Below are 19,011 nucleotides of genomic sequence, written 5' to 3' on the forward strand. Positions count from 1 at the left end.
CTTGACAAGGGAACACTTTACCCTCTGAACTACCCCATCTCCACAGCCCTTTAGTTTGAACTGAATCATAGTATAGGCCTTGGTGTGTAAATCTGCAACGGTAATTGGATGTTACATTAACATCATTCTTTACTCAAACAACGGATGCCTCGAAATGGTTAAGTTGCGTTTTCGTAATGTACCTGTTTCAGTCCGCCTAAACTCTAACTCAATAAAATTTAAGCATATATTTTTAAACAAAACACAAACACCAGCTATCGAGACCAGTGCCGTTTATTTCAGTGGAACAACTGAAGTTTACAATCAGAAACTCAACACATCATCAGGGCACGGGACTCGTGGGGTGAAATATACAAACATCGTGACACTTCCTTGTATTATACTGAAGTACTATGTGATATACAAGGATGACGTCATGCATTGCAGCCATTTTGTTCTCTCTGGGATTGACTCACATAAGTCATGTGACTGAACAAGCGTACAGCTCAGATATTCTTGCCAAATAGCTTACAATGGTAATTAAGTTCGAGAAATTCACAGGGTAATTGTATCACTGGGTCTTAATTATGTTGTAGTGTTTCACAATATCAAAGGTTTGACTGGTATGTACGATATCGATTTGTTATACGAATAAGAAGAAAGATTAACAGGACCGAGTTGTTATTCAATAGGTACGATTTTAGAATATTAATTTATGACGTTTCGGACACATTTGAATCTATTTCCATGGTCAATTTAATGCGGTCAGTGACAAGCGAGTGCTGGACACGTCATATGCTTTGACCATGCTGAAGAACAGACCTATTAATCACTAACAGGTTACCGTGTGTTTACTGCATACTGGTATGCTATTAATGTGTGTGTTCAATGTTTGTATAGGTCAGCCCGGTTTGTCATACGGTTAAAGGAATGATAGGGGAGAAATAACATAGAAACATCACCTTAAAGTATTAAGATATTAGTATTAAGATATTAGTATTAAGATATAAGTATTAAGATATAAGTATTAAGATATAAGTATTAAGATATAAGTATTAAGATATAAGTATTAAGATATAAGATAGCATATGATAGATTCTGCTGAGTGTGCAGACTTTAAGAACAACTAGCGAAGATGGGCGACATTGTCGACTTCACACACGACGGGTTGAGGTCACTACAGAAACACAGTGGCCAACAGCGAGAGCACCAGTGACGTCATCACAAAGGTCACGTGGTCTGCAGCACCTGAAAAGAGAATGTCCAAATTTGGATTAGATCATCATCTGATATTAAGGACAAGCAAATTACTGTATGTTTCATCAATGTCCGAGTTATGACATAAAATTGAAAGTGAGTGAGTAAGGTTTTACTGCGCTTTGAGCAATATTCCAGCAACATTACGACGGACAATTCGCCACCACTCGCCCCTTTCCGTAACCCGGAATAACACGAGTTGATCACGAATGCACGGCGGACGACACGAGTATCGAACTTGGGTCTTTAGTCGTAACGAGCGAGCGCTTCAACCACTGGACTACCCCACCGCCCCATAAAAATCAAAGATAACACTGACACTGAGCGGACGTGTACTTGGTGCCTGTGCTGGTGACTAGTGCGGCATGGGTTACAGCGGTACATCCGGGCTCTGTGGTGTTTGTGATGAGGGACAGGCAAGTTCTCAGGGTTGTCAGGACACTGTATCACAAAGACGATATTCAGAAATAACAACGAACGATAACATGGAGATTAGAACATTAAAGTTATTTCGATACATTAGACCTTCACTACATGGGTGTCATTTGAGCCACCCCAACCCTTTGCCCCCTCCCCCGCAACAATATTTACCGTTCGAAATCAATGTCGGTCTCTAGGCCCGAAGCCGACTGAAAACCACTCGGAGCCACAGCTTTCGTTTTCTGCAGGTCCTTATGGCAGGCCTTCTGCTGGCCGACAGCATTTTTATCCCCAATAAGTGACATATCCCTGTATGTACATTCTGATTCCGACTTTTCAGAAGACTTGGATATTGACATGGACGTTGATTTGGTGTTAATGAAGACAAGTCAGGGAGTAAAATTTATCTTTTTAACTCAGTTTGTTAGTTGTCACATTTTGTGTTTGCTGGGAATTACTTATATTGTAGCTAAAATATAGAGCCTACACATTCTGATCAGAATCCATAACTTTTTATGGTTCTAGGTCCTTAGGGCCTGCAGCGTTTCAAAGTTCGAATACACAGACAACTTCCGATTGTGTCCAAGCTTGGTCCCTTCGTATTCATATACTTTTCGGTTGAGTTGAACCTCGGATAACTCGAAGTATTTCCGTAGGTCTCTCCAACTTCGAAACAGTGGTGTTTGACTGTAGCAGATTATAAACTTAAAAAGTAGCTTTTAAATTCTACATAGGACATAACGGTTCTTTAAAGTCGTGCTTACTTGCAGTATTTGGTACTGTCGCTGTTGTCGCCCTTGGCAGCGTCAATCTCACACTGGCAAGTACTGGTCGGAGCTGGAGTGGAAAGCAACATAAAAGTATAAATGTGGCATGGTTTTAAGCAGTCCTTCAGCTTTATCGGGCCGGCTTAAGGCAGTCCGTATTTTCCAGCGTTTCTCCCGTCTGCTCTGAATTTTCATACCGAAGTGAAATAATGAAAGTTTTCATAAGTATTCTTATCTCAATTCCCCACCGCTGTGGACATTAATGCCCTAGTATGGAAACATCAGATATTCTTACCCTTGCACACAAATACACAACCTGGTCAGCCTGATTTTTCTTTGTCAGTCTCTACATTTGTAAAGAAAAATGTTTCCGAAGCAACGCGACTGGACTATTATAAATTTTGAAATTTTATGGAATAGTAAAAAATGTTTTTTGTTTATATTTTTTCCACCAGCCTGCTCCCTTGCTAAAGAGTTTTGAGATGAATAACACACTACGGATGTCCCACGGATGGCAAGTCTACATGGCCTGTTTAACATTGTCCAGCGTGTAATAAGTGCTACGTCTGGTTCTGAGAAGGGTCTGAGTAATATGAGTCTTCCTGACCATTCACTATAAGAGGTAAACATTATCCGATTTTTAAGAGAAGACAAACGAAATTGTTGTTAATTAGTTCAATCAATCTTTCTCGGACTATCACGAGAGACCCAGTCCAACTAAGACGAGTGCATGAATGGTGCAGGCAAACCAAGAGCCATATTATGAATTAACCTGGGATTTGAGTGAACTATCTTTGTACGACTGACTGACTGAGTTTGATTTTACGCCGCTATTAGCAATATTCCAGCAACATCACAGCGAAGGACACCAGAAATGGGCTTCACACATTGTACCCATGTGGGGATTCGAACCCGGGTCTTCGGTGTGACGAGCCAACGCTTTAGCCACTAGGCTACCCCACCGCCCCATCTTTGTACGACAACGGGACACAAAACCGTACATATAATTAAGAGTGAGTGAGTTGAGTTTTACGCCACCTTTAGTAATACCCCTGCAATATCACGGCGGGGAACACCAGAAATGGGTTTCACACATTATACCCATGCGGGGGCTCGAACCCGGGTGTTCAGTGTGACGAGCGACCGCTTTAACCACTCGGCTACCCCACCTCCCCACATATAATTAAGAAGCAACTGCGGATCCTGTTGACCCTGAAACCAGATCAAAACCCTCCAGTGTTGTCTGTTTTCCAAACACATGATTGGAATGTCGTCACTTGACTTGTGCGACTGTGATTGTAAGAGGTTTTCTTTCTTTCTTTTTTTTTTTTTTTGTTTAACACCGCACTCAACAATATCACAGCTATATGGTGGCGGTCACCAAATAATCAAATCTGGACCAGACAATCCAGTGATCAACAGCATGAGCATCGATCTAAGCAATTGGGATACGATGACATGTGTCAACCAAGTCAGCGAGCCTGACCGACCGATCCCGTTAGTCACCTCTTACGACAAGCATGGGCTACTGAAGATCAATTCTAACCCTTAATGGCTACCAAGACATGTGGAAATATCTGTGAATGATCTGTGTCTGTGACCGGGAACAGTTGGTGATGATGGCAAGGGTGGAAACTGCAGTTTTATAGTCTGGGAACTTCTTTGCATCATGAAGATGATTCGGTTTCAATGTGGATTAAATTTATTATACCTTCTTAAGACAACGTGACCGCCTCCGTGGTGTAGTGGTTAGAGCGTCCGCCCGGAGAGCGGAAGGTCGCGGGTTCGATCCCCGACCGCGTCATACCAAAAGACGGTAAAATATGGTACTTGTTGGTCCCTTGCTGGCGCTCGGCATTAATGGGCACAACAAGGACTGGTCGGCTCGGAGTCAGTATAATGTGTCTGAGTGGGGTATTCATGCTTAACTGCGGTATGGTATCTCAGTGAGCTAGCACTATAAAACCAGCTTAAGTCTGGGCTAGTACAAGCAGCCGCACATACACATACACACGCATGCACGTCGTCATATGAGCGAAATATTCTCAAGCACGACGTAAAACCCAATTTCACCTCACCTCACCTAATGCAACGTCCATTGTCCTGTTACAGCGACCTCGTTCACTGACACCTGCGGTCGCTGCTTCTTGCACGTGCGTATGCCAATACACCTTCACATCAGAACAAAATGTGGAAGATGAGCGACAAGCATGGGATGTTGAAGACCAATTCTAACCCGGATCTTTACGAGTGAATGCAAGAGGTGATTTACCTGGACACATATCGGCTGAAGCATTGGTCAGAGAGGCGCGTGCTGTCTCGGCTGTCGTGGCGATAGCGCTTTTCGTAGTTGTACCGTCGCAGCCAGTAGGTGTCTTTGCTGAGCTGAGGCAGTTGAGTTCTGCCTTGTACGCCCTGCACGAAATATATCTAGGTGTAAGTACAGTACATAGATACAGATAACGACGTTTATAATGATCACTCTTCTTAAGAAACAACGGATATAACGCCATGGGATGTTGGCTTCATAGTTTACAAGAAATGTATACAACGAACTACAAAGTTGCTGTCAAAATGAGCTCGGATAAACGAAAGCTATGATGCTTCATCCTCACAATGGAACACATGTTTTGTCATAATCATATTGTTATTTCAATAAGAAAGCAGATATGACATAATTCAGTATCTCTTGTGAGCGTATATTTAGGTGTAAAGGTTCTATACAAAGCAGAACTATTTATCAGAATGGTTCGATTCTGACAATTTAACTCATTATGGCGAATCAAATTCTCCTGACCGTTGATGGTACATTGACCTGTCCCAGTGTTCAAATATTAATCACTGGATCGCCCTGTCCAGATGTAATTGTTTACACCAGGCGGAGTCTTGGGCAACAAACAAACACCTAAATGCAAATATAGTTTGAGTAGTGGATGCTACCAGCAACGAAGAACATGCTTATCCATTCCATGGAGTCTGATTTAGCAGACATTCGAATCTCATAAATTTCAGTTGGTTGAATTTTACATACACACCCGACCCACCCTGACAACCCACCCCCACCATTAACCATCAAAAAGAAGCTCACAATATTTTCTTTTCTGTCCCATCAAATCTGCATGCACGTACCATTTACGTGGTACGCTCTAACGAATTTGTTTTTCTAAGATGCTTCGGTGAAAGATCAAAGGCGCCGACAGTACTTTATCAGACGATAAGAAGCACTTTTTGCATTACGTCACAATGTATTGGCATCACTGCGCCACAATAAACTACTCCGTTGCATCCCGTTTCTTGGTTTGCAGTTGCTTCACGCAGCTAACATCACTGGTGGAAACGTTACGTTTATGTTTTCTAACGTTTAAAATTAGGGCTTCAACGAGTCCATTTTTTTGGACTCGAGTACTCGAGGGGTGAGACTCGACTCGGACCCGAGTACTCGAAATTCATACCTTTCAAGCAAACGATAGCGTAACCGACATGACATGTGTTCCAATCACACAAGTGAACACTTACTTCATTCCGACTTCATATCGTCGTGTGACTAACATTTCCTATTGGTCAGAATCCGTATTTGGATGTTTACTTGCCAAATGTTTTGTTTTTTCATCGTACTGGTTGTACTGCCTGCATAGCGCAGTAATATTTTTCTCTTTTCACTATCCAGATCAAGACACTTCCATACATTTGATTTTTTATCGTTCTCCTTATCGTTACCTAATCATTTTAAGAAGTGAAATCTCAAACGATGTATAATAATTACTCTCATCTGCAGACTTGTAACAACTACAGCCATACAGCCACACCGTGTGAGGAGTAAACTATTTAATCTAGGCCTTAATAAAAACATTATCAGATGGGTTAAAGAATTCAGGGTACATAGAACTCAGTATGTCAGTGTCAATGGCTATCAATCTTCTTTGCTCTCAACCTCTACTGGAGATCCACATGGCTGTGTTCCTTCATCCGTTGCTTGTCAATATATGACTTGTTCACTGTGAAATTTGGAGATGATGCCACTGTTACTGGCCTAATTTCTGATTCTGAACATTATTATCGTCAAGGCATTGACAAAACCGTAATGACAGTTTTTTATCAAACCTTTATTCAAAGTGTGTTGACCTACAATTTTCTATGTTGGTATGGGGATCTGTCTCATCGCAACAAAAACAAACTTTTCAAAATTGTTAATACTGCTTGCAAAATTTCTGGAGTGTCTTTCGAGTATACTCCCTTTATCTATGAGCGCCAGATTGTAAAAAATGGAGCTAAAATTAGATTTGATAGTTGATATATTTGATCTCACCATTTTGAACTACTTCCTTCTGGACGCTGCTGACGATTACCTTCCCTCTAAACAAACAGAGCTAGACAGTCTTTCATACCATCAAGTATTCGTGAATGCAACAAATATTTTGAATCACCATCATGTGATTAGAACTAGAATTATTCAGCCTCTTTTCCTATGTGGTTAATTGAATTATATCATGTCAGTTTTATTTATAAATAGCATCTCGATTTGAGCATGTAATTATTGTGTGTATTTTTGTGAACTGTGTATATATTCATTTTGAGACAGTTTGATGTATAAGAATTTCCTACGGGATAATAAAGTTATATCTTATCTTAATATTTGACGTTAACGGCCGCTCATGCTTAGCACATGGCAGACAGTCTTTCAACGTCAAATAATCCGAGTTATCTTCCTTTTCGAGTCCTCGAGTCCATGAAAATAGACTCGAGTCCAGCTAGACCCGATTCGTCCACGGGTACTCGAGTACCCGTGGAAGCCCTATTTAAAATATCTCAATTCGACTCACAAGTTTTCAGCGACACGATAACGTTCGCAATGTTTACATTCCCACAATGCAATCGTGGAATGTGGCTTGACTACTCAGCTTCATCTGGATGAACTGATCTAAACTTACGTTGGTAGTAGAAATGCGACGTTCATATTGCCCCATATGGTTTACGTTCATCACAGATGTAATTAAAATAATTTAGAGAAGATTCTTAATCCGAACGTAAACCGTCATCAAACTGTTTATCATTTGTATTTTCTGGTAACGTTCGGGGAGGAAAGACACATCAATAGAACAGCGCGCCAGTTAGCCCTGTGCGAGGATTATTAATTTAGATCACCGACACCGTTGTGTGTTTTCTGCCTTAGATTAATCGTAATTACCCTCAGAAAGTATTAAATTTGGCATCTTAGAAAAGAAATACTGTTCGCTCTAGTCTATTGGTCTCCTCACATGCAGGTAGCAGCGTCATCGGCTTGAGCAGTCGCCCAGAACGTCTTCTGACAGACACAGGTGTCAGTGGACGCTGTAACAGGAAAATGGACGTGGTCTTAGGAAACTATTCATTCCATACAGAAGCTGAATCATCCCAAGACTGTAAAACTACATATTCCACCCTTGCCATCGCCATCATCAGATATTTTCACATGTCTTGGGAGACATTAAGCGTTAGAAGCAACCCATGCTTGTCGTAAGAGGCGACTAAGGGGATATGGTGGTCAGACTCGCTGACCTGATAAATAAATGTCAACAGAACCCAATTGCGTAGATCGATGCTCATGACGTCAATCACTGGATTGACTAGACCAGACCCGATTATTCACAGGGTGCCATAATAATACTGAAATATTGCTGAGTGCAGCGTTAAACAACAAACAAACAAACATGGCTTGGAACTTACAGCAACTGGCGTTCGTGTAATCTGTTTCGATTGCGGCTGCGTCATCAGTTGGTAGTGGACAACCGGCATCACCTTTAGCTGAGGTCCCGAGACAAGTCAGGTAGGAGCTGAGGACACTAGAACACAAGGTACAACTACTGGTCATTTACTAAGATATGCAATTCGAATATTGCAAAGACCAGCTGTATGACGGCGATATGTAAGTAATCGATTGTGGGCCACAGACTGACCACAGGGGCTTGTAACGCTAAAAACCGCCATCAAGGTGTGTACTAGCGCTAGTACACACTTAGCGCTATATAAAAGGATCCACGTTAGTGCCAGTACATACCTTGATGGCAGTTTTAACGTTACAAGCCTCTGTGAGACTGACATCAAGAGCATCAATCGTAGTAATGGAATTACGATTATCACGATAGTAGCAACATGCACGAACATTGCTGAAGACCAAGTGTTTGTAACCCGGATGTAAAGATCAACCCTTTTTCCGAGCTTGACCCAACCCCATTTAACCGCCTCTATCGACAAGCATAGTCAGATTGTTCCTTTGTGTGTTTATACCGCCTGAATGACTCTGATGTTTTCATAATTTCGAAACCTCATGAGGGTGATCGTTACAACATTGTTTTCTCTGCACGATAGAAGTCGTTGCGGGCGAAGCAGCTTGCAGGTGACCCTAAACATTGTTCCTTCGTCATAAACACCAGCGAGCTACAGTGGGTGAGTGAGTATGGTTTTACGACGCTTTTAGTAATTTTCAAGCAATATAAAAAATTCAGCTGTTTCAAATTGTCAAACTCAGTTTGAATAAAAAACTTAAAATTGTTTCGAAAAACCGGGGCCTGGCTCCGATTTCTCGAAACAAACTTAAGTTTTTACTCAAATTTCAAACTGAATTTGACAATTTGAAACAGCTGAATTTTAAACTCAACTGCATTTTTTAAATAAAAGAGCCCAAACATCTTAAGTAATCTATCCACCAAACTCAAATTGTCCACTGTTTGAGTTTATTATCGATTTTAGTTCATTCTGGGAAATGCATTTTCTCAAATTTGAGTAAAAACTCTAACTTAAGTCAAAACTCCGACTTAAGTTTGTCGAGAAATCGGGACCAGGTCTTCGGCGTGACGAGCAAATGCTTTAACCACTAGGCTACCCCTTCGCCCCAAAGACAGCAACAATAAACAAGACTAAGCAGAGGCTGACAAATCACACCGCTCCCACAAACAGAAAAGAAACAAATCATCTGATTGATACAGCAAGTCATATAAGAATGATCAGTCCAACGTGATGAGAGTAGTCCTGTCGAATTGTCCGCATACAACCTTGGTACTGAGCTACCAAGAGAATACCGATTAATTAGGATGTAATTTGTTGTCATGGATTTTCTTCCTAACTAGCAAAGGGTACAAGATGACTACCTATTCTTTGTTCAAGAAAAGTGTTATAAAAGAATACGTGTTAGTTGCGGCGATAAGGTCAAAAATCCAACTATTACCATGAAAAAGCATAAATAAAATTTCCTCTTTAGCGAAAGGCAGCAGTTGACAACCTGGCCTTTGCGTGAGCAAAGTTTCATAAAAACTACCTATTAGTTATTGACTAAAACTAAAACTGATCCGTGACAGACAAGCTAATTACTATACATGTATATCTCTCCTTGTATCAACACATATACCAACCCGTGAAGATCCGGGTTAGAATTGGTTATCAGTAACCCATGCTTGTCATAAGAGGCGACTAACGGGGTCGGGTGGTCAGGCTCGCTGACGTGGTTTACACTTGTCATCGTATCCCAATTGCGTAGATCGATGCTCATGCTGTTGATCCCTGGATTGTCTGGTCCAGACTCGATTATTTACAGATCGCCGCCATATAGCTGGACTATTGTTGAGTGCGGCGTTAACCAACCAACCAACAAATATACAAGCTCCATGAAATATACACAATATGCGACAACGACTTCACTCACGTGCATTTTACAGTGTTGTCTGAGCTCGCATTAGTCTTGGCTGTGCCATACTCTGTCTTGCAGTCAGTGCAAGTCGTGGACCAGGCCACTGGAAGGAACACTGGAAACAGAGAGAGAACGAATGCGTTTGGTAGAATAAATGACGTGAGCCTGTTCTTCCCAAATATACTGGGCAAAAAAAGAAACACATAGCTAAAAGTAGGATGTTTTTAAGATGAAGGCTTGAAATCAATATAAATGTCATTGCTAACTGTGAATACAGCCCTTACACTAATTCATTGCACACGAACGCAACATTTGGTGAACTGTCGCTAAAATACAGCACCTTGAATTAAAACTGGGAGAAATCGCATGTAGTAAAAGCTGTTAGCATGTTACACGTGTAAATACGGGTACTAAAGCTTCATACCGGTGGGTATAAAAATCTGACAGTCCCGTTGCGAATCACTCTAAGCTGTTCCGTATAAGCGACCTTCAAGATGCCAAGACTGAAAGCAGACTGTAGAAACAGAGCCATTGGACGTCTGGAAGCTGGAGAATGTCAGTCATCAGTAGCCAAGCACTTCGACGTGAGTACCATATCCCGTCTGTGGCAGCGCTACAGACTCCACAACTCTACAAGAGATCGACCGAGAACTGGTCGACCAAAGGTCACAACTCCGGCCCAGGACCGCTTCATCCGGGTGTTGCATCTGCGCAACTACAGTGTGGCATACACAGCTTCGTGGGCTTCGTGGGCGGTGGGGTAGCCTAATGGTTAAAGCGTTGGCTTGTCACGCCGAAGACCCGGGTTCGAATCCCCACATGGGTACAATGTGTGAAGCCCATTTCTGGTGTCCCCCGCCGTGATGTTGCTGGAATATTGCTAAAAGCGGCGTAAAACCAAACTCAGTCAGTCAGTCAGTCGTGGGCTTCGTGGAGTATCAGCGCAAACCATCAGAAATCGCCTACGACAGCATGGGATACGACCAATGCGACCATAGCGCCTGTTCTGCGGCATCATCATCGTCTCCAATGGAGCAGAAACGTTCGACCATGGACCCTAGTGCACTGGAGGAGGATCTGGTTTAGTGATGAGTCGCGGTTCTTGCTGTATCGCCATGAACGTAGGATGCGTGTCTACCGACGGAGAAATGAACGCTACACTCGACACTGTATTCGTGCAGTTGATAGATACGGCGGTGAAAGTGCCATGATGGGGGCAGAAAAATGATACACCATTATGGACCAGATAGGCATCAGACATACGCTCAAACCGTTTTAGACATATTATCAAGAACTTTAATTGGCGCCGTCTAGTGGTGAAGTGGTAAAGGGGGGATAACTAAGGAATGTTGCCAATTCTTGATGTGGATGGGCATGTTGAGGGACGCTCGGCGCCCTGGGCCTCGCTTAGCACTGCTACTTTTATAGACAGACAGACAGACAGACAGATTTATTTTCAGTATACAAGGCCATGGCCCACATTACAGAATATTTTTACATTTTGGTTTGATGCTGGTAAAACCAGTAATGGTCATACATTATTGCCTCTGAAAGCTGTGAAAACATTTGTGTAATATACCCTACTAAGGAAAAAGTAGCAACACTTATCAAAACATCATCCTTAGATGACAAGTCTAACGAGACTATCTTTACACGGGTTACCAATATATAGGTAAGGGGAAAACATTCTATCTGATGCATTTTTTTAAACATTGACAATTTAAATGGTATTCATCTTCAACTACTGGTATAGCAATATAGCAGTATTATGCCTCCCTGTTACAGTTGGAGGTTGGAAGCTATTATATCTGGACTGGCTTAAAACATGTTTATAATACTGTAGAATATATCTTTCAATTTACACAAGTGTCATAAAGTGACAGTATGTTGTAATTTGCTTTATAAAGTGTCTGACATATTTGCATAGTGTATAGGCATAACATATCTAAGAAATAACATATAGATCTTAATGTGTAGAATATTGACTGAGATTTATGCATTTCTAATTTTGCCTCTGAAAGCTATGAAAACATTTTAGCACAATGTACAGGCATAATATACCCTTCTAAAGAAAAAAGTAGCAACACTTATCAAAACATCATCCTTAGATGACACAAGCCTAACAAGACTATCTTACACAGGTTACCAATATATAGGTAAGGTGGAAAACATTCTATCTTATGCATTTTTTAAACATTGACAGTTTAAATGGTATTCCTCTTCAACTACTGGTATAGCAATATAAACAGAGTCTATTACAGTACAGTGTATTATGCCTCCCTGTTACAGCATGAGGTTGGAAGCTATTATATCTGGACTAGCTTAAAACATGTTTATAATACTGTAGAATACTATCATAAGCCAATGCTGATCATGAGGAATGGGAGCTACAATCATCTTAGCACTAAGATCGATGTGTTGGTTTAGCATATAGCGTTGCATCGTACCTAACGACTTAAATACTGTTTTGCTATTTTTTTGCTGAAGAGTGGACAAGGTGAGTCAGCGATTACATTGTTGAAATATTGCTGAAGAGTGGACAAGGTGAGTCAGCAGTTACATTGTTGAAATATTGCTGAAGAGCGGACAAGGTGAGTCAGCAGTTACATTGTTGAAATATTGCTGAAGAGTGGACAAGGTGAGTCAGCAGTTACATTGTTGACATATTGCTGAAGAGCGGACAAGGTGAGTCAGCGGTTACATTGTTGAAATATTTCTGAAGAGCGGACAAGGTGAGTCAGCAGTTACATTGTTGACATATTGCTGAAGAGCGGACAAGGTGAGTCAGCGGTTACATTGTTGAAAAATAGCTGAAGAGTGGACAAGGTGAGTCAGCGGTTACATTGTTGAAATATTGCTGAAGAGCGGACAAGGTGAGTCAGCGATTACATTGTTGAAATATTGCTGAAGAGTGGACAAGGTGAGTCAGCAGTTACATTGTTGAAATATTTCTGAAGAGTGGACAAGGTGAGTCAGCAGTTACATTGTTGAAATATTGCTGAAGAGTGGACAAGGTGAGTCAGCAGTTACATTGTTGAAATATTGCTGAAGAGCGGACAAGGTGAGTCAGCAGTTACATTGTTGAAATATTGCTGAAGAGTGGACAAGGTGAGTCAGCAGTTACATTGTTGACATATTGCTGAAGAGAGGACAAGGTGAGTCAGCGGTTACATTGTTGAAATATTGCTGAAGAGCGGACAAGGTGAGTCAGCGCTACATTGTTGAAATATTGCTGAAGAGTGGACAAGGTGAGTCAGCGGTTACATTGTTGAAATATTGCTGAAGAGCGGACAAGTTGAGTCAGCAGTTACATTGTTGACATATTGCTGAAGAGTGGACAAGGTGAGTCAGCGGTTACATTGTTGAAATATTGCTGAAGAGTGGGCAAGGTGAGTCAGCGGTTACATTGTTGAAATATTGCTGAAGAGTGGACAAGGTTACATTGTTACATTTACGAAAAACCTATAAAACATAACTTCTTCTGAAGCGAAACTTATAAACCAGTTGAATAGAAAGAACAATAACAGCCTCTGGAACAGGTCCGGATCCACAAAGCGATTGTAGCATTACCAGATATCGTAAATTAATCACAAGATTAAGTGAATGAGTTTAGTTTTACGGCGCTTTCAGGACTATTCCAGAAATATCACGGCGGGGAAGACCAGAATGCGCTTCACACATTGTACCCATGTGGGGTCTTCGGCGTGACGAGCAACCGCTGTAATCACTAGGCTACCCCACCGTCCCCACAGGATTACGAATGTCGTAGTACTACGAACGCTTTGTGGATCCGGCCCCACGACGTTTACACAGTGTTGGTTATCTAATGGCTTATATTCGAATCAGCTAGTGATATCGCAACTTGGACTATTCATATAGACATTTTCATCGTGTTTATTGTTTCAGAGGTGAAATTGTCGCCGCGTTTCGTTCACGAAATACCAAGTACAACAATGGATAATAAAGTTATGTATAGGCTTGGTATTTCAACCATTATAGACACTCACATAAAGTCATTCATATAGAAGGCCTGGTGTTTTAACATTCTCATACACCATAAGATTGTGACTGTGGTTCGATAGAAGCAGTACAAATGGACGTAATATCCGTGTACCTGTATTTTAGGAGAGTTTGAGCCGATGTCGGCCTATTAAGAAAAATTAGCATTTAAATACGAATTTATCAGAATAGGCTTGGTATTTCAACCGTTATAGAACCTTATAAAGTCATTGATATAGAAAGTCTAGTTTGGTAACTGATGTGGGCGTATAAAGAAGAATCAGCACTTAAATACGAATTTATCAGAATAGGCTTGGTATTTCAACCGTTATAGACCCTTATAGGCATTGATATAGAAGGCCTAATTTGGTAACATTCTCACACACCACAAGATTGACTGGTAAGCAGGGTAAGTATAGTGGATTGTTGTTTTTCGTTCGTTTGTTGGTTTCTTGGTTCTTTGTGGAAGGGTCACAAAAGCCTAGTTTCGTATTTACAATAACATTCTCACACTCCATAAGAGTGTAACTTTTATGATCGAACCCGCGGGATCGAACCCGCGACCTTCCGCTCTCCGGGCGGACGCTCTAACCACTACACCACGTAGACGGTCGATGAATAACTGAAGCATGGGGGACTGCATTTTATAGCGGGCCACTTATGATAAATATCTGAAGCATAGTTTTAAAGAAATCGATTTCAGTTTTCAAGACAGTTGGTTGCTATGTTAGCATATTCATTCCAGCATGAGAACACAATAATGCGGACTTCCTGTGATCCAGGGGTTTGTGAGCAGGGCAAACATCATTTAATGTTACTTGAAATATTGTTGTTTATTGAATTAACAAATCATTGTGTCACAAAGACGAACCAAGGCAATACACGTAGCGTAGATAATGAGCGTGTGATAATGTTTTAAAGGTATTTCAGTCTCATCCTGGCGTCGTAGATCAATACCGAATAAATAGAACGCGGCAATACAGGTCTTAGACGTATAGATATGTGAAGATCCGGGTGGATCTTCAGTAACCCCTGTTTGTCATAAGAGACGACTAACGGGATCGGGTGGTCAGGCTTGCTAACTTGGTTGACACATGTCATCGTATCCCAATTGCGTAGATCGATGCTCATGCTGATGGTCACTGGATTGTCTGGTCCAGACTCGATTATTTACAACCCGCTGGAATATTGCCGAGTGCGGCGTACTAAACTTATTCACCCACTCACTCACTCACTAACGTAGATGTATAGCAGTTTAGTGAAACAAAGTAGACACATGACTTCGGGATGCGAATCCAAGTTCAAATGTCTCTCTGGCTTGCGATGAAATGAGTATCTATATCACCTCTATCTCGCCACTCTTACGATACAACCGCGTCGCTATCACGTGACACGGGACGTTTGTAATCACAAGTAGTGTATGCATATGGTAAACGCAACCATTAAAGTTATTATACTTCAAATCTATTAATCTTCCGTTTTTGCTAAGAACAATAGCATTGGTGACTTACATCCCAGTCATACATATACCATCTGCCTTGCTTAATTGGATCGTTGATACATAGCCCAATCCACAAAGCTGGTATCGGAAATTCCCATTCACGGATGATTCAGCAATTTATTATCCAGCTGTGTATCGTCTCACAAGACGTTAGGGACGGTGGGTTATCTCCCAATTGACAGACACCCATTTGACAGACAGCCAGTTGACAGACACTAAACTAGAAGGTTAATTAGGGTAATACCTACGAGTACAATGGAACAGTCCGCTGTCTAGTGAGTAGAGCAGGGTGAGCCTGAAACAGGTTCGCTACTGACAAGTTTGATTGTGAGTAAATAGAACTTTGTTGTGATTAAATGATAAATGATTTCTCTCCTCAAATTTTAGTTTACTATCAATTACTATCGAATTTAAAAACAGGTTTGTCACTGAGATGTTTGATTGTGTTTATTGATAGAAAAGCCCCCTCCCAATAATAGCATATGTACAAACAGAAGTTACGTTTTGTTGGAGAGATATAGATATGAACATTTTTGAAAACATTCTGATTTGCAGTAAATGAGACACCTGCATTGCCATGTAAGATACGAATAATACCAATCAGTGTTCTAATTTTAACGATACTTTCTAAAGATTGTAACAGTTTATGTCTTTGAGTAGTATACAATGGTCATTCAAGGAAGTAATGGCCACATTGTCATGATGCGTCATATTTTGAATATTTATTCTAAATAAATCGTAATTAAGTGCACTCGTCATATATCTTAACATTGTGTGCAAAACATATAACTTCTTTATTCCATATGAATAATATTTAGGTTCACATTTGACTTTATTTGATTTATATGATAGAACAGTGTCGCAATTCCTAATAGCTAAGCTAATGTTTTCAATATGATGATGCCGACTCCCGTTAGACTAGAAGGTTAAACAGGAATGTTTATGAAAACAAACTGTTTTTTATATTGCAGCAATGAAAATTCAAATTAGTGTCTTTTCGTCCATCTTTCAAAATAAATAATATAGCTTCAGTTTGTTCCTGTGTTTTTATTTAGACTATTCCATTATAATGTGTAGGTAACAGGTAGTAGATAATCTGTTCACTGAACCGTAAATGTTGTTGTTTTAAGGTGTCTGCGAACTGGCTGTCTGCGTAATGGGGTAGCCTCGTGGTTAAAGCCAGCGTTCGAAATACCTGCCTGCCCAACCGCCCGGGACGGGTTATTTTCAACACGGACTGCCAGATGCTCAAATTCACCTGCCCGACGGTCGGGTTAAAATTTAGAATTTGAGACATGTATATGAAGATATATATCATATTTCAGGATAATAAATCGTTATTAATTCACTCGTAAAAGTAAATGATGAATTCCAATTGGATGATAAGCTTAATTGGATGTGAAACCTAATTTATTTGAGGGCAGGTAAGATTGGTCAGGGCTGGCAAGTTTTACATGTAACCAGCCCTGTGGTCGGCTGAATTGTTTGGGAGTTTCATACCCTGTTAAAGCGTTCGCTCATCACACCGAAGACCCGGGATCGATTCCCCACATGGGTACAGTGTATGACGCCAATTACTGGTGTCCCCCGCCGTGATATTGCGAGAGTATAGCTGAAATAGGCGTAATCACTCACAAGACCTTACTTCAGAATGGATGAGACATAACACATTACATTTCATTGTAGTGAGTGAGTGAGGGCTTTTTTACGCCGCACTCAACAATATTCCAGCTATATGTCTGTAAATAATCGAGTCTGGACCAGAGAATCCAGCATGAGCATCGATCCGATGTTTGCCCGGAAAGGATGTCTCTCATTAAACATTGAATGTAGAGACAGTTAATGTTTTCTAATATGGATTAGGATGGATAGCTTGAGGTTATGTTTTACTTGCTGTTTAACACCGCACTCCTCAATATCATAGCTATAAGGACTGCTGTCTTTAATAATCGACTCTGAACCTGACAATCCAGTGATCAACATCATGATCTTCGATCTACGCAACTGGGATACGATGACATGTGTCAACCAAGTCAGCGAGCCTGTCCACCCGATCCCGTAAGTCGCCTCTTACGACAAGCATGGGTTACTGAAGATCAATTTAACCCGGATCTTCACGGGTCTCATTTCACTGTAGCCTGTTACACGCTGCCGTGTCTTTCCAAATAATAATCCTTACGAAAGAGCAATAGAGAGTGTGCGCACGCGCACAAACGCACATATGCACAGTCGAAAAACTGTGCTCATCTCAACGTTAAAAATAACAGCATTTAATCAACAATATTGGTGACAACAGTTCAAAGCTGGTTGAAAGTAAAACCCTGTGAATTTTATTTAGACAAATGTAAATTGTGAAATGAGAATTTGTAAAATATGATCGATTGATAAAATTGTTATTAAAAATAATCGGCAGCAATAAACTGCAAATAATCTGTAAATTGTCAGAACGGTTTTATTATTCATGCAGATCTATTTAAAACAATTATAGTTTACAATTTTAAGAAAGAAAGAGCTATTTTTCTCAAGTTCGTGATTATATAAATATTCTGAATAGGTTCCAACTGAACTCACCCAGGAGAGACGCTACGATCAGCTTCAGCATCATTGATCATTCAAACGGAAAACACTGATGCAGAATGTTATGCAGGAACTGCACCTCGGAATAGCATGCACGCCTTTAAATAACACCCGTTACCATGACGCAGCCACGTCACGTCACGTGGTCTGGCATCATTACGTTATTACCTGTTAACAATTGGACATTATATCAGGAATCGATGTGATGAATATTTCAACGTTGGAGGACCAATACCTTTCAGCTGTCCGGGTGCAACTGTATGGCACATGTTACGTCATCTTACGAAACCTGTTTAAACCTGCCTTTTCCTGCAACCATGCATGCAAGCAACAGAAACGTTTTATGTCGAAATCCATAGTTGTACAATTGGTGCGAAGGTGATCAATGCAAACATATGCTTGAAACGTTGACATAGTCACGTAGTCGTTCCTCGCGTATTCAATTCGATATTTTGTGGTTCACTTTAGGTAATACAAAATCAGGAGTACAATGCACGGGTCCTATCGTCATCAACAAAAGCTTCATTTCGATGTTATTTCGTGGTGTTAGAGAGAGATATGGTGCATATTTCTTTTGTCAAAGTGAGTGAGTAGATCGTTGGTCACGTGCCTAGGGGTTCCTGTCCCTGAAGACATTAAGGCTGCTGTCACATGGTTTGCCAACTGCTGGTTACGACGTAAGAGAACACTTATTCATTTTATCTCAACTTGTGAAGATCCGTGTTAGAATTGGTCTTCAGCAACCCAGCAACAGACAAACTATTAATTTCTAGGATGCCTGTCATCAAAATTTCAGTGGATGAGGATAGGTCGTGAGTCCAGCGAGTCTGACCACCCGATCCCGTTAGTCG

The 19,011-nt window shown here is 40.9% G+C and overlaps 1 protein-coding gene across 2 annotated transcripts; it reads right to left on the reverse strand.

Annotated features, from left to right (window-relative positions):
* Positions 1-1,099: 1,099 nt before the first annotated feature.
* Positions 1,100-18,253, reverse strand: LOC124281804. Of its 2 annotated transcripts, XM_046717797.1 has the most exons (8): positions 18,155-18,253; positions 10,099-10,198; positions 8,127-8,242; positions 7,679-7,751; positions 4,696-4,838; positions 2,421-2,493; positions 1,556-1,677; positions 1,100-1,227 (listed from the first exon to the last, which is right to left on the reverse strand). In XM_046717797.1, exons 1-8 carry the CDS (start codon positions 18,186-18,188, stop codon positions 1,157-1,159), a joined length of 732 nt encoding a protein of 243 aa, XP_046573753.1. In that variant the 5' UTR covers positions 18,189-18,253; the 3' UTR covers positions 1,100-1,156. The 2 variants fall into 2 exon arrangements, with proteins under 2 accessions (XP_046573753.1, XP_046573754.1); XM_046717798.1 differs by lacking the exon at positions 10,099-10,198 and having other exon boundaries at positions 18,155-18,246.
* Positions 18,254-19,011: the final 758 nt, after the last annotated feature.

Source organism: Haliotis rubra, unplaced genomic scaffold (assembly GCF_003918875.1).
Source record: "Haliotis rubra isolate DU_JTF1 unplaced genomic scaffold, ASM391887v1 Scf29, whole genome shotgun sequence".
NCBI classification, from domain to species: Eukaryota; Metazoa; Mollusca; class Gastropoda; order Lepetellida; family Haliotidae; genus Haliotis; species Haliotis rubra.

Excerpts from the sequence above, each read along its gene's own strand:
- LOC124281804 (XM_046717797.1), bottom strand. The coding sequence starts at position 18,188 with ATGATGCTGAAGCTGATCGTAGCGTCTCTCCTGG. Across the intron at positions 8,243-10,098 it reads GACAACACTGTAAAATGCAC|TGTCCTCAGCTCCTACCTGA; the intron begins GTGAGTGAAGTC and ends CTTGTGTTCTAG. Across the intron at positions 1,228-1,555 it reads CAAGTACACGTCCGCTCAGT|GTGCTGCAGACCACGTGACC; the intron begins GTCAGTGTTATC and ends TTCTCTTTTCAG.